The sequence below is a fragment of the Stegodyphus dumicola genome, chromosome 7 (assembly GCF_044657685.1).
Source record: "Stegodyphus dumicola isolate Sdum_Otavi_A_Nest chromosome 7, ASM4465768v1".
In the NCBI taxonomy this organism is placed as follows: Eukaryota; Metazoa; Arthropoda; class Arachnida; order Araneae; family Eresidae; genus Stegodyphus; species Stegodyphus dumicola.
The window spans coordinates 53,528,826-53,555,237 of NC_140774.1; the positions used below are offsets into that span (position 1 = coordinate 53,528,826).

Below are 26,412 nucleotides of genomic sequence, written 5' to 3' on the forward strand. Positions count from 1 at the left end.
ACAGTACACATCGGAGTTAATGGTTTTTCTGTGCTCCAGGAATTTCACAAGTAATGGTCCTTGAACGTTGAAAAAGATGAGCAACACCTTATCTGCTGACGGCACAGCTTTGAACTTTTTAGGAGGAGGTGACGATGCATGCTTCCACTGCATACTGTCCCGCTTTGTCTCTGGTTTGTAGTGATGGCACCAGGTTTCATCACTTGTGACGATCCGCTCCATGAAAGCGGGGTCTTCCTGATTACTGAACCAAATGTTGCAGTGCTAGCCCCATACGCAGTTCCTTTTGCTGGTCGGTGAACTGCTTTGGAATCCAATCCACACACACCTTCTGATATCGCAACCTGTCGTGAATAATTGTTCACACGGGTCCATAGCTGACATCTACCTTTACCATTTGCAATGTCACATTTGCAATATGACACATCGATCACTTCTCACTAGGTCGTCCACCTTGTCGAGATCGCTCGTGATGACAGTGTTTGCCTGGCCTGGTCTCGGATAATCACCCAAACTCTCATGGCCTGCACGAAAACGGGCACTCCATTTTCTGACAGACTTGTCAGAGACACATTTTTTCCCTGTAAACTGTCACCATCCGGCGATGAATAGCTGCCGGTTTCTCACCTTCCGCTGTCAGAAATCGGATAACACCTCGCTGCTCCTCAGTCATCGAATTTTGCAACGCGAATGCCATCCTGTCCTCATATGGACTACCGCATCATTTGGACCCCGCTTTTGATAAGAGCTCTCCTGCACATGCGGGAGCCCGCGCATGCTCCGATCCTAGTCAGAGATTCCAATCACATCCCAAGATGTCTCGCTACGTTCTCCCATGGCAGAATAAGAAGAGCTCTCTTGCACATGCGGGAGCCCGCGCATGCTCCGATCCCAGTCAGAGATTCCAATCGCATCCCAAGATGTCTCGCTACGTTCTCCCATGGCAGAATATGCAAATATTTAACTGTTAACGTTTTTACGTCGTTTTGTACCTTTTCATTTGATCACTCCTTGTATTTATGTAATTTGTGTTATTAGAAACCAGAAATGGGTGTCTTCCAGGGCAGTGGAAAAAATGAACAATGATGCATCCATAAGGTTGCTAAAGGGGATAAAAAAGCTAAGAACAGCATCTTGCTCAAATGTTTTGTTATGTCTGAAATAAATACAAAGTAATTAAATAATTTTTTTCCAAAAGAATCCAGTGAGATAGAGACAAAATTCTTATTCATTTACTAATGATTAAAGGGGAGATACTAGGTTCTGAACAAGCAGCAAGTAACTAGATAGTACTTTTAGGAAATCTAGCATACATTGTAGTCCCAAAACTTTAGCAATGCATCAAATTCTTTTGTGTAGTAGTATGGAGTGCACACAATTTCTGAAACTTCACATAAACAACATTATACAGTTGAGATACTTTTCAGCTGTCCTTTAAGCTTAGCAGAATTTTTGTAAATTTTATCATTTTTTAGATTTATCCATTCAAAATTACAAATAGCTTATTAGATACAACAACAACAAAAATTCTGTTTTATTATAAAACTTGTTTGTTTTGTTATAAAATGTTTGAAACTCTGTAACTGGACACATGTTAACTTTTCTTTTACTATGTATATACACCTGTTTCAGTTTATCCTACATACATATATCATAAGAGAGAGTTTATTCAATTTTCATTTTAAGAATTTTATCTTAAGAAATACACTTCTTAATTATCAAGCAATGAAATAAGTACAAAATAAAAGTATTATTATTTTTAAAATTATTTAAATACATGTAAAGTTAGCAACATATGTTAGTATCCCCTATCCACAAGTAACATATATCAAGAATTCCTGCAGATACATGAAATTGCATGTAATCCAGAATGCTGTAAATAACAGGATATTCAAATAATATGCATAATTATAGCTATATTTAATTGATAAATTATACAAGCCCAATATTAAATAATGCACCTCCTTTACCAATATTAAATAATGCAATAATAAATCATTCTTTATACAACACACATGATATATTACTATATAAAGTAATGTAGAACAGTACATTGCACACTCTTCCTTTTTTGTACCGATAGAACATTAAATGATTCTAATATTTTAACTTGACCTTGCAAAAATGATAAGTGAGAAATGTAAAAATGGACTTCTTATACTGATTCTTTAAGCACTAATAGTGCATTTTCCAAACTCTCATAAAATTCAATTTGGGGATATCTGCGATAATACGTCACTAAATGAAAACAGAATGAAATTTATAAAGATGGAAGACAGAAACTGAATGTATTTTTGAAGTACAATATTTCAGCTATATTATGCGTGGACTTTGTCACTTCAGTCACCTTAAATACAAAGGTTATGAAACTTAAGATTTTTCCCCCTTTCTACTGCTCTGAACGATCAATATGTGAAATGGTGAATAAGGAAACAGTATTTAAAAGGGAAAAAAAAATGCAGATAAATTACCTTTTTGCTACATCAGAAATTAAAGAAGCAGATAGACCAAAATGTGCTTGAAATTCTCTTAAATACTCTCTGTCCCCTCTTAATACAACATTATGAAGCACAGCTTGAGCCCATAGCTGATGCTTCCTGTACTCTTCAGCAACAATTAAAGCCTAAAACATATAGATGTATGTAATATGTTTTATACTATAAAGAATACATAAAAATATATATATAAATGCACAATTAATTACTGATAACTCACTTGAGAAAAGTTGTCATGCTGAGTAATAAATCTTGATATTGATGAATCATCTAAACCAATTATCCAAATTCCTGATGGTAGAAAATGTATCTGTAGTGCAATTAATTGTGCCAGACGGGTGCAATGCTGAGCCTGATGCAGACAATCAGCCTGAAAACAAAAAACTTGCAGATGATATAAAAATTTCACTTAAAAATATATTTTTAACATATATGCAAATATCTATACAGCAGGGGTGGCCAAGCTCCTTGATAGTTCGAGCCATTTTTCAAAATTTGAAATTTTTCGCAAGCCGCAATTAAATACGTATTTAAAAAGTATTAAAATTTTTTACAGAAATTTATTGAAAACATATAAAAGTATAAAATATGTGTATTGAATTTAAATGTTAAAAATTAAACACATTTATTTTACTTCTCTTGATAATTCTTTAAAATTTGGTGAATAATTAGTGACAGCAATTCTCAGTAATTCTTTGAGATGCTGGTTAGTCAATATTGATCGGTGTTTGGATTTCACGAATTTTAAAGTGGAATAAAAGGATTAACATAAGTGCATTGTTCCGAATATTGAAATAATTCGACAAGCAGCCTTTTTTAATTTGGGATACTTCGATTCTGGTACAAATTTCCAAAATTCAGTAACCGGCATCAACTTATATTTTAATTGTAGAGCTTGATCTTCTTGCATCTCTATTAATTCTAACTCTCCAGATGCTTTTTGGGTCATAATTATATTGGAAAACTCACCTTGAATTATGTTAATTTCAAATGGATTCAGAAAAAAATCAAGAGACGATTTAATATATTTCAAGTCTTGAAATCTATTTTGGAATTCTGTCAATATTCCTTCTAGCTTTTTACTCGTTGAGTTTTCTTGTTTAATATTGGAAACAAATTTTTTTAATTCGAGGAAAATGACAAAATGTCTCATTTTTAATGTCCTTTTGAAAAAGTTATAATTTAGTTTGAAACTAAATATATACTGTGAGAGTTCAGATATTACTTTATCTTTTCCCTGCAATTGTAAATTCAGTGTTTGCAAATGTTCCATGACATCAGTCAAAAACATTAAGTCTTGTAACCACTCGTCATCATCTAATTCTAAATAGATTATTTCCTTTTCTTTTAAAAATGGAGTTATTGGATCAAACAAATCTACAAATCGATTTAATACATTGTATCTAGATAATCATCTAACAATGGAAAAGAAATTAATGTCATTTGGAAGTTCTTCGTCCTTTAATTCTTCAAAGAAATTTTTGAATTGTCGATTTTTTGCATTGGTGCAAATGTAATTTACAATGTATAACACTGTTTTCATAACATCAGGATATTTTAAATAGTTTGTAACGAGATGTTCTCCGTGAATTATGCAGTGAATCGGTATGAATTGTGGAATTTCAGAATCATCTCTTAAAAGCCCAATAAGAACGATTTTTTTACCCAGCATAGCCGGAGCTCCATCAGTTGCAATGTTTACAAGTTTATTAAGAGATATCTGTCGATTCATCAAGGGCTAAGCTGAATGCAGTATTCTTCAAATCATTTTTTAAATTATATTCAAGAGATGTATTAATTGCAGTTATGCGTCGTTCGGTTGTGTGTCTCGAGATAGGAATTTGTGAAACAACTTTGTGCAATGCTGCATTATTTGGATCTAAAACTTTAAGTACATCTTCCAAGTTTTTTTTTAATAAACTCTCCCTCTCCATATAGGCATTTTGCACGAGCAATATTCCAGTAACAATATACCAATAACAAAACTGGCTTCAGCCACATTATTAGCTTGATTGCTAAAGGTCATCAAAACTGACTATTGTGTATTTAAATTTGATTTTAAAGAAGCAAGTTCATCTGATCTTAATTTGGAATCTGGTGGATACTGATTAGAAAACTGAGGATGATTAGTTTCAAAATGTTGACGTAAATTGCTAGCTTTGTAATTTTTGACCGTAGAATTATAAGTAACACATAATGCTTTTCTGTTATTGTCAATAAAAAAGAAATTCTCCTCCCAATCATTATTAAAACTTCTATTTTCTTGCTCGTATTTTCTTTTTTTATTTTCGTTCTCTATCGTCATATTTTTAAAAGAACTGGAAATAAATAAAGAAGTTTAGAAAAATACAAATTTTGTGTTATTAAAACAATAATAACACGTGTTACATACTACGAATAAATTCACATCTCGTAATTTACGAGGCAGTCGAAGGGGAAGAAAATCCGACGAATGGAATTGTTATGCACTGTTTATGTTCATTCGGGCAGTTTTCAATGAGGGATATCATTCTTAACTTGGACAGAAATGAAATTTGTTACAACGTTGCACTTACTCTTTCATATTTGTTGTCAGTAATTTAAAAGACATTTTGAAACACATATGGAATGATAATAATTTTTTAAAGTATAATAACACAAAAATGAAAAGGGAACTCGGGTACATTTATCGAGAGCCACAAATAATCCTGCAAAGAGCCGCAGGTTGGCCACCCCTGCTATACAGAGTACAGCCTCAATTATTCAAATTCATTGATACTTCTTTGGACAAATACTGATGAATATGCTTAGAAATACTTCAAAATGAGATACAAGTTTGATTTTCAGGATTCTTTGAAACATTTTCATTGCTAAGCATCAATAACCAATAACTTATTGCTTACACCTTAGTGACTTTTCCTATTCATAGTTCCTGCTTATGTGTATGTCTTCCTTTGAGTCTCACTTATTTCTTTCACTTAAACTGTACATATTAATAAATTCATTCTGTAATTTATTCTTAATTATTGACCTAAATGTAACAGAATTATGCTTTCAATAAAAATTCACTTAAAAAAGCTGACATACCAAGTGTATCAACTATACATTTACTACAACGGGAAATGATATTTGTAGATATTATAAATCTTTATTTATTTTGTTAAAAAGTACAATTTAATATTTTAAAATAAATTACAGTTTAGTTTAAACCAACAATGCAATGTTTGTGAATACAGAGATTTCTTTCTTTCTTTTTTTTAAATATGGAAATTGATTTCCTGATTCCCGATTAAATATGAAAATTGATTTCCTGATCCCAATCAATTCTGATAACACTAGTTAACAAAAAATGTTTTTGCTAAACTAGTGATAATAGGCTCCTGAGATGAGTTTTTATGGAACTCTGAGAAATATGACTATGAAAATGTGCTATCACCTTTCATTTCACAGTAAATAAATTTTCACACTGGGTATTGCTAATGAAAATTAGATAGGTTTACATCACTGCCTATATCTACATCAAGAATCATTATACAGTAACGAATTGCACCACGTTTTTTTTTTGTTATGAAATATACTTTCAAATGATTATAAATCATCCAACTCTGATAGGTTATTAATATATTTCTGCAGAATGTGGATTGTTTAAACTAATCTTCAAAGCCATACCTACATAATGAGAACATTAAACCATTAACACCAGTGGTACATTTCACAGAAATGCAAGAAACATTTTAAAATGTGATTCATTAAACCACATACAGCTGTCAATTGCCAAGTCATCAATACTGCAAACAGGATTTATGAAATAATGTTCTTGTTTTTACTTTATGGGACAGCATAAGAAATAGATTACCTTATACACTTTGAAAGAGTTACACCAAGGAAATCATTTATGAAAGGATGGCATAATGTTAGATATGTTCTATGACAAAATTTGAACAAGATACTACTAACATCTCTAGATATAAAAGCAGGGCTATAGAAAAAGCTTTTGATGAAGTACTACATGCATTTCTGGGAAATAAAAAAGCAGAAATATACCAACAATTGGTTTAAGAATGGTTCTGAAAATTCACTTTCTTCCAGCTGGATTTTCTTTCTGAGAATTTAGCAACTGTGAACAATTAATAGGGTAAAATATTTCCTATAATTTTTAGAAAACTGAATAAGGATATCAGTAGATATGATATGACTTTAACATGTAATAGTAGATATGACTTTAACATGATGGGGAACTATTACTGATTTCTAGTTGTAACACCTACTGGAAGAGAAAGAAATAATTACGAATGTTACAAATATTTCTTATTTTTAGAATATTTTCTATATAATTTGCATGTTTAATTCAGCATAACTGTATGTGGTGTACACTATTGATTCTGTGATTTGTTTATAACGTAGATCAAAATTTCCATTTCTTATCCAGTAAATTAAATTAAGATTAAATACACAATATGTTAGAACAGTGGCTCTTAATCTGTGCTCTGCAGAGCCCCAAGGCTCTGTTTGAACTTTTCAGGGCCTTCTTGGCACTTCAGAAAAATAAAATAAATTAAAACTGAATAAAACTGAACAGTAAGAAATAAAAAGTAGAATCAGAAACAGAAATTTAAAAATTACATTTTGAAGATGGAAATTTGTCAAGTTGAATTTTCTGTCACCTATAACAGACAATGCTTCATGATTATTTGGAACTTCACATTTGAGAAGATTCTTGATCCTTCAAGAATTATTGGTATCCACTAGAAGCTTACTGAAACTTACTCACATAAATACAGATAGATGGTTTGTTGATCAGTTTTAGTCAATTCACAGGATAAGTTCATAGCAATGATATCTGATTAATTCTTAATGATTTTTCTGTAAGTTTTCTGTGCATTTAATTTCTTTGAGCTTAACAGTGTAACAACAAAGTGTACATTAGTAACGGTGATAGTAAAAATAATATGATGAATAAGATCATGAACTTCTAAGCAAACTATGTATTAATGTGTGAAGAATATGGAAAACCACCATGAGTTCCTCCTGCAGCACACTGAAGTAAAATAGTTGTCTTGAAGCATTGACATGTACACAGAAAAGCAATCACCAATGTCTCATTAAAGATTATTTTGTTTTTATATATGCTTTAATTTAGGCCTAAAATGCATTACAGTTGCATAATAGTAAAGGTAAATTGCAACCGACTTCTACAAAGCGTAATAAAATTTTCAAATAATAGGAATAATGAACAAATTTGTGTTTGAAATGCTACATGTAATGATTAACTTGCTGAAACCAAATTTATTTAAATGAATTTAATGATGCTCTGAGGAATAATGTAAAATATCTATTGTAACACAAACTGGTATGTATTAGTGAAATTTGGAAGAAACTTTACACATGGTTAACTTTTGACAGTATCACATTGAATACAAACTGAGATATTATGGTAAAATTAGAAATTTAAAAATATAATTGCATTTTATGGACATTGTACAAATGTTCAGATATTTCCTTACTGTACATTCTCTGCCTATCTATATCTTTTTCCTACCCATATAATAGGCATAAAGCCCTTGTATGCTTTGCCATTTTTAAATAACCAAATCTAACACAGTCATGCAATACAATTCCTAAATGTCATTAAGTTGTAAGACATAAAATGGGCCTAAAGGGCTATGCCCAGCTACAGCAGCTGATTCTAACAAGGGTTCTGCATGTCAAAAGGTTTGGGAATGCTGTAATAGAAACTTTAAAAATAGCATTTGAATTAAAAAGGGAAGCTTCTCAATAGTAACATCAGTTTTAGCCACTGATGCTTACTTATGTTACAAGGGGTGATCAAATGAAAAGGTACGAAACGACGTAAAAACGTAACAGTTAAATATTTGCATATTCTGGCATGGGAGAACGTAGCAAAACATCTTGGGATGCGATTGGAGTCTCTGACTGGGATCGGAGCATGCGCGGGCGGCACGTGCGCAGGAGAGAGCAGAGGCTCTTATCAAAAGTGGCGTCCAAATGATGCGGTAGTCCATATGAGGACAGGATGGCATTCGCGTTGCAAAATTCGATGACTGAGGAGCAGCGAGGTGTTATCCGATTTCTGACAGCGGAAGGTGAGAAACCAGCAGCTATTCATCGCCGGATGGTGACAGTTTACAGGGAGAAATGTGTCTCTGACCAGTCTGTCAGAAAATGGAGTGCCCGTTTTCGTGCAGGCCGTGAGAGTGTGGGTGATGACCCGAGACCAGGCCAGGTAAACTGTCATCACGAGCGATCTCATCGACAAGGTGGACGACCTAGTCGGAAGTGATCGGCGTGTCAGATTGCGAATGTTGGTGGTGAAGGTGGATGTCAGCTATGGAACCGGGTGGACAATTGTTCATGACAGGTTGCGATATCGGAAGGTGTGTGCCGCTTCGGTTCCGAAGCAGCTCACCGAACAGCAAAAGGAACTGCATATGGGGCTAGCACTGCAACATCTGTTTCGGTATCAGGAAGACCCCGCTTTCATGGAGCAGATCGTCACAGGTGATGAGACCTGAGCCAGAGACAAAGGGGGACAGCATGGCAGTGGAAGCATGAACCGTCACCTTCCCCTAAGAAGTTCAAAGCCATGCCGTCAGCAGGCAAGGTGTTGCTCACTGTCTTTTTTGACATTCAAGGTCCGCTACTTGTGAAATTCCTTGAGACACAGAAACAGAAAAGCCATTAACTTTGATGTATACTGTGAGACACTCCGACGCCTATGCAGGTCCATCAAGAACAACAGACCGGACCTGCTACCTGCTCACGGAGGGTGTGGTTCTGCTCCATGGTAACGTGCGTCGACACGTCTCCGGGGTCACACACGTGGAACTGGCCAAGTTCAAGTGGGAGACGTTGGACCATCCGCCCTACAGTCCGGACACCTCGCCCTGCGATTTTCATGTGTTTGGTCCACTGAAGAAACACCTGAAAGGGATGCGCTTCAACTCGGACGACGTACTCAAGGACGCTGTGAAGGACTGGGTCTCGTCACGGCCACAGGAATTCTGGGAATAAGGAATCCTGTGGCTTGTTTATCAGTGGGATCGTTGTGCTCAGGCCTATGGTGCATATTTTGAATAAAGTCTATATTTGTACCCACCGTGTCGTTTCGTACCTTTTCATTTGATCACACTTTGTATATACAAGTATTATCTTACCAGATTTTATAGTTACATTAGTGTTAAATAAGACAACTAGAGTAATAGGTAACATTAGGCAAATAATAGGTAATATTAACAAAATTAAAATATTTCATTTATTTTACCAAAATCTTCTTCATTCTAATCACATTTCATTTTACAAATGTTTCACTCTCATTTCTTTGTACAAGAGGATCAATTTAACTTAAAATTACATGACATTCATCCATGTATCAGAAAAAGGAAAATATAAATTTATCAATTAATATTAAGTATTGTAATTCCAATAGAATACAGTCAGTCCATTTTATTTACATGAAATAGCTAAAATTTTTTTTATGTTTTTTGTAATGCATTAAAAGAATGATGGGTTAGAGAAGGGGTTCTAAAATTTTTTGATTCACAGAGCCCTTTAGAATCATTTTCTCTGGAGAAACCCTTTAGGCTTACTCTATATTTTACAAATTAACAGTGTTTAGTAATAGTGTTAGGGGAAAGAAGAGGAGATAAGATAATAAAGTATAGCAAAGAGACAACTGCACAATATCCATCCAATGAAATTATTTTAAAAACTAAAATTTTACCATAATATTTCAGCTTATTCTGAACTACCATCAATATCATGGTACTGCCAAGGGTTTGTCATACATAAAAATTATTTCAAAATTCAATACATCAAATAATTTTCATTGCAACAGATTATTGGTGACAGCAATTGTGAACAAGGTTCTTGCAATAAACATACCTACTTTAGTTTAATTGTTATATCCAGTTCAATTAGAATCTATTTATTTATTATTTGTTATTCCAATTTTTTTTAATGTTTACAGAAAGCAAATTAATGTTTCTAACTAGAATGCACTGCAGTGCAAGAGCAGGTTTAAACTAAGACATAACATAAAATAACATATAAACATTTAATGAGACACACGAGGTTGCAACAATTGATATAGTTTTCTTATTTTAGCTTGAAATGAGGATTATTTCAGGTGAATGTCTCGTTCTGTAACTAAGTAGCTTCTGTATTTTGTTTTGGTACTTAGTAAGGCAGAGAATCTCACTTCACACAGAAATGTAGTTGAGAAAAGTAGCAATACTAATTTTTCTTTCTCAAACAAGATTTCGAATTCTTGCAAATGCAGAAAAACCTCTGGCAAACTTGATTTTGAACTAAAAATAACATTTTGAAATGCAATTTTTAGTTTCCTGTTAGATTGCACCTCATATTATACAGAGTTTAAACTGAATTATTGTTCACAATGAACATATTTAGAACCCATTTGAAATCATAAAGCATCTTCTCTTGAACAGCTAAAAATATTATTGAACTGAGTCTTTCAAAGCTTCCATAAGAAATAATCCTATAAGTCAAAATAAAAGGATTAAAACTTCGACCAGGAATTATCATGCAACAGGCAATAATGGCCACCGATGTGATTACATCGAGAAATGTGATTTTACATCACGCCGCAGAGGAGATGCGAAATTAAACTTGCAAAATTCCTGTTCAGAATGTAATTTAGCTTTTTATATTGATTTTGCATTTTATTTATTATTTTTTAATTTCATCAGTTTTATTCATTTCATTTTCCTACAGCAGTTGCAGAGCCTGTGAGAAGTGCACATGGAGCCCTTAGCGCTCTATGAAGCACAGATTGGGAAACCACTGGGTTAGAGCAACAAGCTTAATGATTTACATTATGACAACATAACAGGATAATACTTTGTAACAGCTTAGTTCACAAAATTTCTCTTCAACTATCTCAGAAAATTGCTAATGCAGCAAAGCAGAAATAACTAACAGGTTAACTAAAATCACACATGTAAATCACTATGCGCTGAAATGCATAAGTGATAAAAATTGCATTTTCTCATCAGTTCCTAAATTCTTTTTAGAAATAAATATAACATATTACTTGTTGCTATTTAATATTTATATTTTTTAGTTAAAAAATGTAGGTTTCAACAGCATAAAAACTATATTCAAGTCACAAACAACCACAAAAATATACCATGCAGTACAGAATGATGTGAAATTTGTAACTGTATTTGATTAAATTATTATCTTTTCATTAAGAGACTACGCTGAAATACAACTAAAGAAATGTAAACAGGATTTAAATTTTGTTATCTGTAAATAGGATTTAAATTCTGTTGTCTTATCAAATGGCAGATGTATACCTTTACTGTAGTTATTAAATGCTAGATATGTCTAAATGATTAGTCTACAGTGGTAACCAAAATGCATTCATACAAATAAGCAAAAATTTTACAGAGTAGATAAGACTGAAAATTTTTGTGATCAATCAGAAGTTTAAATCTGACAACACTATGCTGAGATGACAAAAGTAATCTCAACAACTTCCATCTTATTGTTGCATTTTTTTCTAATCCTTCTGACACCAGTTGTTACATTATTTTTGTGTGGATTTGGAGTGAATAACAACGGCACTTGATGAAGTATCGAAACACAATTTATTTGCCAGTATTGTTAGGACAGCTCCAAAACACGTTTTACAGTCGTCAACGAACTACTATAAACATGCTGACACGATCAGCGACACAGCCTTCAGGTTATCAGGCTATCACGGTGGAGGCAGCTTTACTGCAAAGCACCAGAGTACAGCTCCCGACTTTGCTCGGTCATTCTCGGAACTCCACTTACTCTCGAGACGTTACAACTCGCGATGCACTCGACGACACACAGAGCACGGCTCCCGACTCTTCGGTTCAGTCATTCCCAGAGCTCAACACGCTCTCTCCATGATGCACTAACTGCGATACACTAAGAGACTCCTTCGGTGAACTCGAAGACCTACTCGGCACTCGCTTGCCCGGCTGTCAACTCGATCAACACTGCAGGGATCCACTCGATACTAACTAACTCGCACTCTAGACGAGGCACACACACACTGACTGCGAATCAGCAGGGTTTATATAGCTTTTGGCTTGTGTTCGAGAACATTCTGGGCTAAACCGGTAAGAATTCATTCCAGAAGGTTCTCCATCCATCCATGGCATATCACAAATTTTGTTGCCAAATGTGGCAGCCATGTCTTCCTTGCTATTTTATGGCAACCCTAAAACTGCTTTGCGAGGAAGCTATCTCACCGTGCCTGTACATTTTGTAACACTGCCCCCTCCCAAGGACTGCATGTCCCGGGCAGTACAACCCTTGATCAGAAGCCTTATTCAATACAAACAAAACGTAATGAAACAAACATAAGGTATAAATAAATAACATAACTAAAGAAACAGATATTTACACTATGTACAAGTTACATACACAAATTAAACACATCACAATTTTAAATTATACAAATTAAAGTTAAGATTGAATTTCAGTCTCAGTCTTTTCATTATTTATACCCGGGTCAAATACTTTTCCACTGCAGTTCTCAGATGCATTTCTGTTTTTCATGTCACAGTCTGAAAATTCAGTCCTTTCAGACTTTTAATCTACAGGAAGATCTAAAACAGTTTATTTACCACTCTGTAGGTCATTTGCAGCATGCATACAGTTCACCTCAATATTTTTAAGAATTGGTACATGCTGATTTTCCTCCATTTCCTGGGAACCAGCTCCAAATTCTGCATCAGAATCATGAATGGAGCCCGATACTTTACAAACGCAAGTATCCTGGTTTAGAATCAAGTGCTTCTCTGTAAAATCTGAACTATGAGATGCACACATATTTTGCAAGTTTGGTGAATTTTCTTGCAATACTGGAGCATACAGCTTAAGCTGCACATAGGCTTCCTTCATCTCTGCATCACATGAACTTTCAGATGGTTCAATACTTGATAACTGCGATTTCGTAACCTCTCTCTCATTTTTGATGAACTTAAGTCACATTTTCACTTTCTTCCACTTCAGGCACTTATGAATCAAAAGCTTCTTTCCCGTCTTTTATTTCTTCATCTTTTCATTGTTTTTCTTTAATCCCGTTAGCTGTTTCATCCATCATGTCTTGATCTTTCTCAGGCAGTTCATTAGCTACTTCCTTCATTTCTTCATCCTTTGATTCTTCAGATGCCACTTCTCTCATTTCCACATCGTCTTTTATGGCTCTAGTTTCTTCTGTAAGCTCCCCTTTCACCTGTCGGAGTTGCTCTTGCACCTTTTCTTGGCCGACATTTATTTCTTCTTGTCAGGTTTTCTTCTCTTCCAGTCGGGCTTGATCTCAGCTGCTATCTCTTTATATCCAGCTTTTAACTCATCATATCCGGCTTTCAACTTCTCCTGTCTGGCTTCCATCCTTTCTTGGAATTCAGCAAAGGCAGTCACGAGCTGTCTTAATAGATCTTCCATTGGTCTTGTCGCTGGCACTCACCCTCAATTTACATTTCTGACACCACTTGTTGCGTTTTTTTCTAATTCTTCTGACATCAGTTGTTACGTTATTTTCTTCCTTCACGTTTGTACGGGGTTTGTGTGGATTTGGAGAGAATAACGACGACACTTGATGAAGTATCAAAACACACTTTATTTGCCAGTATTGTCAGAGCAGCTCCAAAACACGTTTTACAGTCATTGATGAACTATAAACACGCTGACACGATCAGCGACACAGCCTTCAGGTTATCAGGCTATCATGGTGGAGACAGCTTCACTGCAAAGCACCAGAGAAGAGCTCCCGACTCTGCTCGGTCGTTCTCGGAACTCCACTTACTCTCAAGACTCTTCACGCTTCAACTCGTGATGCACTCGACAACACACAGAGCACGGCTCCTGACTCTTTGGTTCAGTCGTTCCCGGAGCTCAACACGCTCTCTCGACAATGCACTAACCATGATACACTAAGAGACTCTTCCGGTGAACTCGACGACCCACTTGGCACTCTCTGCCCGGCTGTCAACTCGATCGACTCCGCAGGGATTGACTTGCTAGACAAGACACCAACTCGATACTAACTAACTCGCACTCTAGACGAGGCACAAACACACACTGACTGCGAACCAGCAGGGTTTATATAGCTTTCAGCTTGTGTTCGAGAACATTCTGGGCTAAACCAGTAAAAATTCGTTCCAGATGGTTCTCCATCCGTCCAGGGCATATCGCCAATTTTGTCGCCAAATGGGTGATTTATCGCCAAATGTGGCAGCCCTGCCTTCCTTGCTATTTTATAGTAACCCTAAAACTGCTTTACCGGGAAGCTATCTCACTGCACCTGTACACTTTATAACATTATTATGATAGCATCTTATTATGTTTAGCACGAGATAACAAAAATGCTCTCAACAATGACAAAAATGATCAAAGTTCCAACATTTCTCCTCAGCAGAGTGCAAAAACTCAATTTCAATGCTTCTTTTGATCATTGTTTTTATAAGCTTCAAGAGTTGCTCTATGATATTATTATAAATTTCTACAGGATCATAGCATTTTTTATTTGTTCCCCCCCAAAAAAAAAGTTAAGCGTTGAAAAATGCAAGACTTGGTTCATTATTAAAATATGCAAATAAAGAGGGACAACACAAATATGTAATAATAATAATTTTTTACCGCAACAACCTTAAGGCATTTAAGTCAAAACAGACAATTATATCGACAAATAAACATAAATTGACATATTTTTATGAGTATTTATATATATCAGCTTATACTAGTAAAAAACAAATTAAAATTAAATATTACAAAAATAATTTTACTATTTAAAAAAATAATGATATTCCAAGTAAGTTCTGATAATAATACTAATCTTCATCAAAATAAGAAGAATTTAATATATGTAAGATGCAAAACCAAACAATAAATATTTCTAAAATTTACAATTAAAATATGAAACAGAAAATTCTTACTAAAATATGTATATTTGCACATAACATTCAATTCCTAGACAGAAAGAAAATGCCAAAACAATGGAATAATGTAAAAATTTTTATCGAATTTTTAATAAATTGAAAAATAAGCAATACCATAACAAAAATTGATATATTTTAATGACAACTGCTGAAATATGTACAAAATATCTTTTCATTAGTTCAAAGATTAAATATATGAAAAAAGTTTTTAACACAACTGATTACAAAAGTCGGATTAACAATTTTAATGGATATTGACAGAAATTTACCTTGCAATAACTTTTTGCTGCTTCTGACAGAACTTGCAAAGCATTTTCTAATTCATCACTTAAATCAGCATCTAAAAATTTAAATAATATGAATAAATGAATTTTAAAAACAGGTAATTAATACAATTTAACTTAATTAATGATATGAATAGCATAGGTTCAAAATTTTTCATGACACAGCAGTTCTTCTTTTAAAGATATGATATGAAAAAGAAACAGATTTTTTTTCAATTATGATAAGCTTTTTATTTATTTTCCTACAACAGTGAATAATTTATACATTAAAAGTATATCTAATTGACACTATATCAAACTCATTACATGGCAATAAAATTGCAATAAATTAAAATACATTTGATGATTACTAATTCAAAAATTCTTAAATTTTAGCTTTAACAAAACAAACAGTGATTTATTACATAATTTGCTTTAGTTTATAATTAATTATGCATATTTCTCCTTTAATCTCTGTAACAGGAAATCTCAGTAAAACAATAGCTATCATGGAACTACTATGGGGAAAAGGCCTGTAATACTGAGACTTTATGACATTAAGATGAATCAAATAATTCTACATATGTAGTATTAATAATTATAAATTTTCTAATTTTTCTTGCATGCAAAAATGGTGTTTTAACATATTATGCAATAAAGAATAATTCATTAAATTTACAATTTAAAAATACATTATTATTTAATAATAGGTATACAATAAATTTTGAATATTTATGTGTGTGTATGTGTGTTTACATAAAATAATCTACCTATCTACATACATAAATTCACTCTGGCATCAAAAGCTACTACTTTAAAAAGTAACCCCATCTCCAAACATTTGGGACTATTTTTGACCACGTGGTTTGATCACTGCCATATCTCCTATTATGGGGATACTTTTTAAGCAGCTTTTGATACTAAACTGAATTTATACAGTAAACAGGCCCATATAACTAACTTTTTTTGGAAAAAGGAGTCTGATTCCTTTTTCCAAACTTTCAAATGATTGATTTCTATAACTTGTTACACACTAATATATTTTATGTTAAATAAGCTGTTGTTAAAAAAAATATTGGTATACTTTCAACAATAACAAAATCTAAAAATAACACTAAAGTAGTTGGGTATCTAATATCTGTGTCTTTACAGTATGCTAAAACAAAATATTTCCAGTTTACAAATTTACATATTATCTTTCTGACCAAAGACAATGTGTTACTGCTTTATATATATAATGAAAATGAGTTTATGTACAAAGAAGAGGGGAAAACAAATAAAAATTCACTTCCAAATTCTATGTAACTCACCTATGTTTTTTTTGCACAGTTGTGACAGTTGTTTCTGCACGGACATTTCCAGAATTTCAGCCTTTTCCCTATACATGCCAAAACCACTTGCAACAGCATAAAACAAACTGTCACTGTCTGCAGGAGAGCATCTCTTCAGGTAATCTAGTAAAGCTAATCGTAGATTAGGTACCTATATTAAAATTAACATTCATAATTAGTTTCTAGTTAAAAAAAATGGCAAACATTGATAAGTGAATTTCACAGTTGCCCATTAAAAATAATTTGGTTATGTTAATGAAAATTATACTTTAGACTTATTTTTTGCTGTGAAAAATTAATTATGAGAGAATGAGATAAATTATTAAATATTTGCAATGTTGGCAAATTACACTCATGTAATCAGAAAATTCATTTTAGTTAATTTAAACATCTTAGAAGATTTTTTTCCATAATTTTTATCACAATAAAAAATAAAGAATAAAATTAATAATTTAATCACAATAAAATTAATAATTTAATCTTCATAAAACAAAACAATTATTTATAACTATTTAACTATAATGAAGGAATTTCAATTTTAAAGGATTTAACATTTTGTGCATATTATTCATTGTTAGGAAATGTATCAACAATTATTTTGCCTTCAGGCATACCGAACATGGTACTAAAAACATTTTTGCTGTTATTTTCAGCAACAGAAAACATTTTCTGTTGCCGACAATAACGGCAAAAATGTTTGTAAAAGTTAACAGTTTTATATATTTATAAATTATATAAATAAGATGTATTCTAAATTACATCAATCAGAGATGTTATTAAAAATAAAGTAAAATTACAAATTATTAAGAGGTATGTACTATTTTTTTTAAATTATGCAGTTACTTAAACAATTTGTTTTAATGTGAAAAATAAATTCAAATTCTTAAGGAATACCAAATGGCAACTTTTCTCAGAACTGCCATTTGCCAGATAGTGTGAATAGTAAAAGGAGATTTTATAATCCATGGGATGACAATATTTGCTAGGTTGTACAGATGACTAATATCCTGATAGTATAACATAGCATAAAAACCGCACAGACTAAGCTAAAGCAATTGCTAAATGGGGGGGGGAAGGGATCAGTTCGAATGTGAAAGCACATATAAATTATACATTTCTAATACAAGGATTAAATTTTTTCATGCTTTTTAATATTATTATTTTTTTTTTTTTTGAGGGGCATTAATATTTAGGAAGATGCATGAAAACAAGTCCCGTCTAGGTAATTAAAAAATTATTCATATGTAAACCAAGATCTACATATTGACTTATAAATTATTAAAAACACAGTGCTCTAGCATACTTACATCTTCCATATTCTTCTCAAAAAGAAGACTGAGCTTATCATGTGACTTTAATGTGTCAAACACATACATCATTTCACTATATCTCCCCAAGCCAGTCAAAAGATGGACCTTTAAAATTATTTAAAATTATTAAATAAAAAAATGTTTATGCAACTTCTTATAGATTTAAACTTTACATTCAATAATAATGCATGGCAATTTGTTTCCACAAAAATTAAAGATACAGAAACCATACACTATACTAAGACCAGCTCTAAGCATATCCAGCACAGACTACCTAAGATTCTCAAGGGTGCCGGTTAAGTAGTTTTCATTAGTGAAAACTAAATAAGAGCATATTTCACATTAAATTACTGTACTTAGAATTCCAAAATGCTGGAGCCAAGTCTGAAATTCTGTTCTTAAAAACAGAACACTTTGAAAAAGAGATAGAATATTAATTTTTGTAGGATTTATATAAGACTTGATTAAGTCAGAGGCACCAGGCACAATATTCTTTCTGTAAGCCTCCTGGTTCACTTTCCTGATTTTCCTACAAGAAAAGCAAGAATTATAGGATGATTTTGGGATCCCTTAAGGCCATGCCTTTATTAAGGACTAAGGAAATTATCAGACTCTGGATATATAAACTAAACAACATAGAACACATTATTAACAGTTCAAAATAATAAACATTATTTATGTCAATACAGTTCTCTGCATTCGCTTCTGGCTCACAATGCACTCTATATGCTATAGCACAGAATTAAAACATTTTAAATGATATCTTCAGGAACAGCCATAAAAGATGCATTAAACCACATGAAGATTTCTAAGATTTGCTGCAGGACTCTTATTATGCATCTCCTTTCATTTACCATGCCTTACATTTCTTCGATAAGAGATCTAGGTTGCCAAGGAAGAAGTGTAACATTGTTAACTCTGAAGAGTTTGTGTTGCTGCTATGAATATAGTATGAATATGAAAAATTACTTGACATTGTGTTTTGCTGAAAAATTACTCCCCAAAGATAGAGGATAGGAATGCGACTGCTTGTATAAAATCACTGACATAACTGATCAGCTGTTATGTTGGTTTCAGCACTTACAAGAACTGATTTGCATTACACAACAATGTGTTTTGCTGAAAAATTACTCCCCACAGATAGGGTATGAAAATGTGACTGCTTGTAGAAAGTCACTAGCATATTGATCAGTTGCTATGGAGGTTTCAGCACTTGTGAGAATTTATTTGCAGTTAAATCCAACAACACTTCATACAAAAATATGCCTTGTTGGTGTGATATGCCACGTATTAATACAGTCAAATACCGAAAATCCGCCGACCTGAAACCCGTCAACTCCTGAAATCTACGTTGCCTCTCAAAATATAAACGTTTAGTTTATAGGTTCCGGAAACCGCAACATGGAGTGCGAAATATCAAAGAAAAAATACTTACTGGATAATGACATCATAATTACGAATAATAATGAGTCATAACGGAAATACCAAATTATTGACATCCATGACCTTGTTTAGTAAGGTCGTTTTTTTTTATCTGGATATTTTGTGGATATATTAAGAATATTTTTAATACAATGACAGATAAGAAACGCACTCGTGATTTTACTGCTTGCAACATTGAAAAACGTAAACACGTTGCATTGACAGTAATGAAAAAAGTGGAAATTCCTTCTAAAGATGGGGGCAGGTTCTACTGCTCGGTTTATAGCAGAATCGTATGGAATTGCCACAGGGACTGTGTATGATATACAGAACAATAAAGTAAAACTGTTGAAATTTTACAGCAACAGTAGTTCTAACACCGGAATCCGAAACAGGAAATCTTTACATGCGGCGAAATTGGCAAACCTTGATGCTGTCTTGTATGAGTGGTTCCGACAGCGGCGGAGTAATGGGGTATCTATTTCAGGACTACTCCTGAGAGAAAAGGAGAAGCAGATTCATGCTGATTTAAAAATAGAGGAGCCTAATGTAAGTGAACAATATAATATAATCAGTTTATATATGTAATAATAATTTAATTCATATAATTAATTATTGTATTAATGTATATAATAATTTAATTAAATGTATCTAATATGCCTTATTTATTTTGCACTTTTAGTCTGAATATTATCTTTTCTGTCCTGAAATCCACAAAATCCTAATATCCGCATTACCTCTGGTCCCAAGTGTTGCGGATTTCTGAATTTCTACTGTACTCTAAACTTATTGGCACATGGATACATTTGAGACTGTTATTTTCACTAAACAAAGCCATGATTCATCAAAGATGATGATACTGTAGCATGCTTGATATTCAATATATCACTGCAAACTGCCAGTAAACTGCTGGTGTGTGAAATGTAACAGAAAAGTGGCTAATATGGCCATAATCTGCTGTACAATAAACAGTGATACACTGTGACAGATGCATTAGCTAATGTGTTACTATCTTCAAATGCTCTAACAGTATATTTGATGATGCAGAACAGTCAACCAAAGACACCCTGATGAAATAATGATCCAGTCTTCAGTGTTGCCAACATGTAACATCCATAACCTTTTCTTCATATTTTATGCCCTTTCTGAATTAACCTATACATACTCTTTCAGCCACAAAAACACTTTGTCCCATTTGCAGTGCCATTTCTATGCCAAACGGCAGGGAAAGAAAGATTGAATTCTTTCATACCAATAATGCATCTTCAATTCTAAGTTATTCTTTGTAAACTCTATTTTTCAAGATTAATGGTTGCTAAATACAAAATACTTTAAACTGCTTCCTTCACAGCTACTTAGTAAACAGCAAGCATATTAAAATACTTAAGAAATCATTCATCTAATAGCAAAAATACATAAGTAATTTAACATAAAAAATATGTAAGAATACAGCTAACCATTGTTGCAAATTTCTCAGCCTCTTCTAAAAGACTGACTAACATCTGAGAATTATGAAGAATTTTTGAAATACCATCCACATCACATGCAGCAGTGAAGCATTCATGAGCACAAATGCAGAGTTCAACAGTTATAGAGAAATCTGAAAGCATTTAAAGGCAAAGAGAATATACAATAATTAAGCTGCACCAAAAGAAAAATACTTATAGTTTTAACAATGTTTTAGTAAACAAAAGTTAATTCTTATATTCAATAACTGAAGTCTCAGTTTTACTGATTAGAATAATTAATTAGTTTTTTCAGCAATATCTTTTCCTTTCTCCTGGAAAAAGTCGGACAGTAAAATCATTTCTTGTTTAGTCATTAGTCAGTAATGATGTTAAATACAATTATATTAACATATATTAATCTTGAATTTCAAATTAATTGACCAACAGTTAATACTTTCCTTTTAACTTTTTACACTATTTCATAACATTTCAAAACTTTTGCTCTCTTTAATGGCAGTAAACATGATTACATCCCTGAATTCTCCCCCCTCATCTGAATCTCATTTAATTAAAAACTTATATTTATTTCAGAGCTAGTTGCACCAACTTCTCACTGCATATCCCAGATTAAGCAGCTAAATTTGCAATTTTGATAAAAAGAAAGTTATTTTTCTTCAAATGACTATAAGAATTTGGTTAAAATCTTTTTTTCCCAGTCAGTTATAAAACTGCACATTTTAAATATGTTTAACTTTTAAAATGTATTTTTTCTTCTATTCTTAAAAAAATATAAAATTTAATCCTTAAAATGTTATACCAGATATAAATGCCTAAGGAATTTTTATCATTTTTTACAACTATGCATTAAAATACATGGGTCAAATTAGTGAGCTTTAAAATTTTGCATTGGAGACATGAAATTTGTATTCCTTTTAAAGCTTGCTAATAATTTGCAAATGCTATGAATTTGAAAGAAACTCCAAAATAAATCCTCTATTGCACAAGATTGTAGAACTCATAATCATACATTCAGATTTTCATTTGTCAAAATCTTCTAAAAAATTTCCTCAAATGAAAATACACATTTTGTTGAAACTCCACAAATGCATAAAAATCTTATCATCTTAAAAAATGACAAGAAATTTAATTCCTAAAACTTTATTTTAGAGCCTCTATGATCATGATGAATAAAATTACGAATTTAATGCAAAGAATCCCAGAACATGACAAACAAATATAAATCATACATTAAAAAGTTCTTAATCACATACAAAGAAGACCCAAAATTGTGTATTACTATCTAATCTCAAATTCATTACACACTTATATATAATAAACTTTTATTGTTTATTTATTTATTTCTAAGCAATTGTTATAATAACTACTCACAGTCTGTCTTATTATTATTTTTTTAGTTAACTTATTTTATTCAAAATACTATTCATGGAAAGCATTTCATTTGAATATTTAAGATTCTGAAAGTTTTCATGATCGGTTAGGTAGAAATATTTATGCATTAAACATTTTCAAAGTACAGAAAGAAACCTTTATCACTCACATTTAGAAAAGCATTACAAAGGCAATATGTCTTAATTAAGGATTGTAATACTAATTGTAATAATAAGGATAATAATAAACTAGTTTACAAATAAATCATGAAAAAATAACCTAAAATGTTTACCAGTAAACTGATCTCCCCCCCCCCACAATTCAATTACAATTAATGCAGAAAAGGTATATCTGCATCATTTTCATGTGACAAATAACATGCATAACATGATGCAGATATGCCTTCTTTTTGAAGATTTTCCAAAATCTTCAAAAAAAATTGTAATGCAAAAACATAGATAAAATTAGACACACTTGATACATATCACACACAGTTAATAATACATCTAGCTTAATATTAAATGAGTCAGTAATTGTTAAAAATTGTCAATACATGTACATAAGAGTCCATGGAACTGAAATAGTGAAGTCTTTGTATGTGATTAAAATTGTGGAATCGTGTGTTATATTGCATTTATGGATCTTTGCTTTTTGAAAAATGTATAGTTCTCTTTAAAATTTAATGAAATAATTTGGCATTTCATTAGCAAATAATACATCAGAGCTTAAAAATGAAGAAGTTAATGTTTTTGATATTGCAAATCATTAATTAATCTTATGTATAAAATATAGTTGGAATAATAAGAATAATTTACTTGGCGAACTTCTTAATTTAATAACCTATTTTCCTTTTCTTTCTTCATTATAAACAAGCAGAAAAATCGTCATCAGTCATACTTTCAAATAATTTTAACAAAGTGCGTAAAGCACATTTGGCGTTATTATCGCTAAAAAATGTATGCCAAATTTCAAAACGTTCCACTATGTAAATTCATGTATATCTTATAAAATTTTGAATAAAAACTCCAATAGTTTGCAGGTTTGCCTAGAAATACACCTACTTGAAGGCGATGTTAAAAATTTTATAGGTTAAAATACAAAAATTTTTTTGAAAAATTTATTAAAAAAATTTTAAAATACAAATTTCAAAAATAAATTATAACAATATGCGAATTTTATTTGATTAGGCCTAAATTTCGAATTCTGGAAGAAGCAATAAAATAAGTTTAATAAAAAAAGAGATATTAATAAATATATATCAAATTCAATCAACATTGAGGAGCTAAAAATTCGAGAGTTAAGCTTTTAGAAACTACTCGTGTGAATTTTACAAAATTTGGCAGTTTGGCATAATTTGAGTCGTAGAATCGAAATAAGGAAAAAAAATTGCCATGTCATTTCAGAAAAAGTCCGATTTTATGTCAAAATACCTGTGTTAGAATTATGCTGTATATATATCTAATATATATCCTAAGTCACGCTTTTGAGACATGAAAAACGCAAGCTGAATTTCGTCAATCTGCCCAGTAGAACGTAAATCCTGGTAGAACGGGAGATACAAAACTGTCCCACTTTTTCCCCTTTTCTTCTTATTCTTTCTTTCTTTCTTTTCTTTCTTTCTTTTTTTTTTTTTTGTGTGTGTGTGTGTGTGTGCACAGTGCACACTGCTAAAAAAAAAGGGGGGGAGTTCTATATCTCCCGTTCTACTGGGCCGATTGACAAAATTCAAATTGCGTTCTTCATGTCTCGAAAGCGCGACTTAGGATATATATTAGATTTACATATAGCACTATTCTAACATAATTATTTTGACACAAAATCGGGCTTTTTCTGAAATAACATACCAATTTTTTTACATATGTCGATTCTACTACTCAAATTACGCCTACACATGAAAGTTTGTAAAATTTGGAGCGAAATTTACGGAGAATTTCACAAATTTATGTTGGCACTTTTTTTTCAGTTTGCGCCAAGAATAGTTCACTTGGCGAACTTCTTAACATATGGCAACCAAGATTCCTTTCTCGTAAGAGGGAAAAAAGTCACCATCGTTCCTTTTTTTCATATAATATTCTTTATATTATATTTTTAATTATAACTTACTATTTTAAGTAATTTTTTTCTTTTTCGAATTTCATTTTAATTGTTTAGGTTGCATGTTTCCCCCCCCGAATAACTGTTTTAAAAATTTCTATTTACCTATTCGAACTGTGTAAATAAAGGTGCAGCATTTATTTTTTTTTCAAATAGTTTTCTTTATATATATTTTTTGTCATAGTTATTATTTTAGGTTATTTTTAAATTTTTATACTTTTATTTTAAATGCTTGTGTTTCATTGTCTCTTCAGATAATTGTTTTAAAATTTTCTATTTATTCCTTCGAACTGAGCATTTTAAATATATTTATTAATATAAATTTTACAGAATTTTATTTTATTTATTTGAATTGCGTTTCTTTCGGAAGAATACTTTGTAACCCAGACTACGATGCATTTGAAAACTGCATATATTAAAAGAGAAAATACAGTAAAGCACAGTTAACACGCATTTCAATGTTCCATTCAGAAAAGATATACATAAATAAGAGAGATGTATAATCGACATTTTAACTTAGGATGACTTGCATACATTGCTTTAAACAGTTTTATCATTGTGCCCATTGCTTTATACAATTTTATCCTACATTTGGTTTCTTAAAATATTATTCACATTTTAGTCACATATTTTATTTTTGAAATCGCAAGAATCAAATATCAAAAGATTAAAAGGTTTTAAATTTAAAAAAAAAAAAAAAAAAAAAAATACTAATACTAAATTTTACGCAAAAATTTGTTTTTTCTTCTCGTTTTCTTCAGGCATTCTACTTTATTCTTGCTCTTTTTCTTTGGGCATTCTGCAAGTATATTAAAACGCATCCAACTTTTCGAAATATTTTGATATTTCTGACAATCATTTTAAATAAAGTTATCGCCTTCCATTTCATAAAGGCCCACAAACGGTCGAGCAGTAAAGTCGCTGAACACTGGTAGTTCACTCCGGGGTTCGAAACCCGGTAAACAGGCTGGTTACATGGGCGTTTTCGTGGATTTTCTCATGTGTACCGTGTGTGACAGCTGGTTTCCCTTAGAAAGTTCTTCACGAAGTATTTCGTAAGAGCCTTTATCAGTCTTTAGAGGCTAAACATTTTGAAGGTATGAGATGAAAGGAAAGACTGGTTTCATCAAGAGGTTTTGGTTTATTTAATTATGACAAAGCACAATAGGGCTATCTGCCTAAGAAGAGGGATGCCTTCATGGAGGACTTTCTAAGAAAACTGGCTCGCATACACGTTACACATGAGGAAAACCATGAAAACGCCCATGCAGCCAGCCCGTTCGCGGAATTCAAACCTCGGACCGAACTATGAGTGTTCAGCGACTTTACCGCTCGGCCGCTGTTTCATCAGGAGGGAAAAAAAACACCTTTAGGTGACATCCACATACAATACTGGATAAACTCCTGAATCTTCAAATAATTCGACTGAGAAAATCATGGGATTCTCCATTTATGATACGATATGATGTTCTATAACGTAATTTAAATTTATACAACCATATAGTCTAAAACCAGTCGCTCTTCACTTTAATCTGCAATGATATCGTTTTTGTCTTTTCTGCTAACACAAGCTCAATTGATGGTATTTGCTGGTGTACACATCCAAGTGTTTTCTCTTTGAACGCCTAAATTCTTTGAAGTATCCTGAAAGTATATTCAAGCGTCCAACTTTTCGAAACATCTTGGTATGTCTGACAGCCAAATTTCTCTGCAAATGTT

At 32.3% G+C, this 26,412-nt stretch overlaps 1 protein-coding gene across 3 annotated transcripts in view; it reads right to left on the reverse strand.

Moving 5' to 3' along the window:
* Nucleotides 1-26,412, reverse strand: part of LOC118194234 (spatacsin) — a 173,380-nt gene that overhangs the window by 4,172 nt on the left and 142,796 nt on the right. For all 3 annotated transcript variants that reach the window (XM_035365449.2, XM_035365448.2, XM_035365450.2), the window contains 6 exons: nt 21,220-21,362; nt 18,338-18,445; nt 17,010-17,181; nt 15,706-15,776; nt 2,716-2,865; nt 2,472-2,623 (listed from right to left, as the gene is read on the reverse strand). In XM_035365449.2, the coding sequence (XP_035221340.1) occupies nt 2,472-2,623; nt 2,716-2,865; nt 15,706-15,776; nt 17,010-17,181; nt 18,338-18,445; nt 21,220-21,362 (796 nt within the window). The remainder of the gene's footprint in view (nt 1-2,471; nt 2,624-2,715; nt 2,866-15,705; nt 15,777-17,009; nt 17,182-18,337; nt 18,446-21,219; nt 21,363-26,412) is intronic.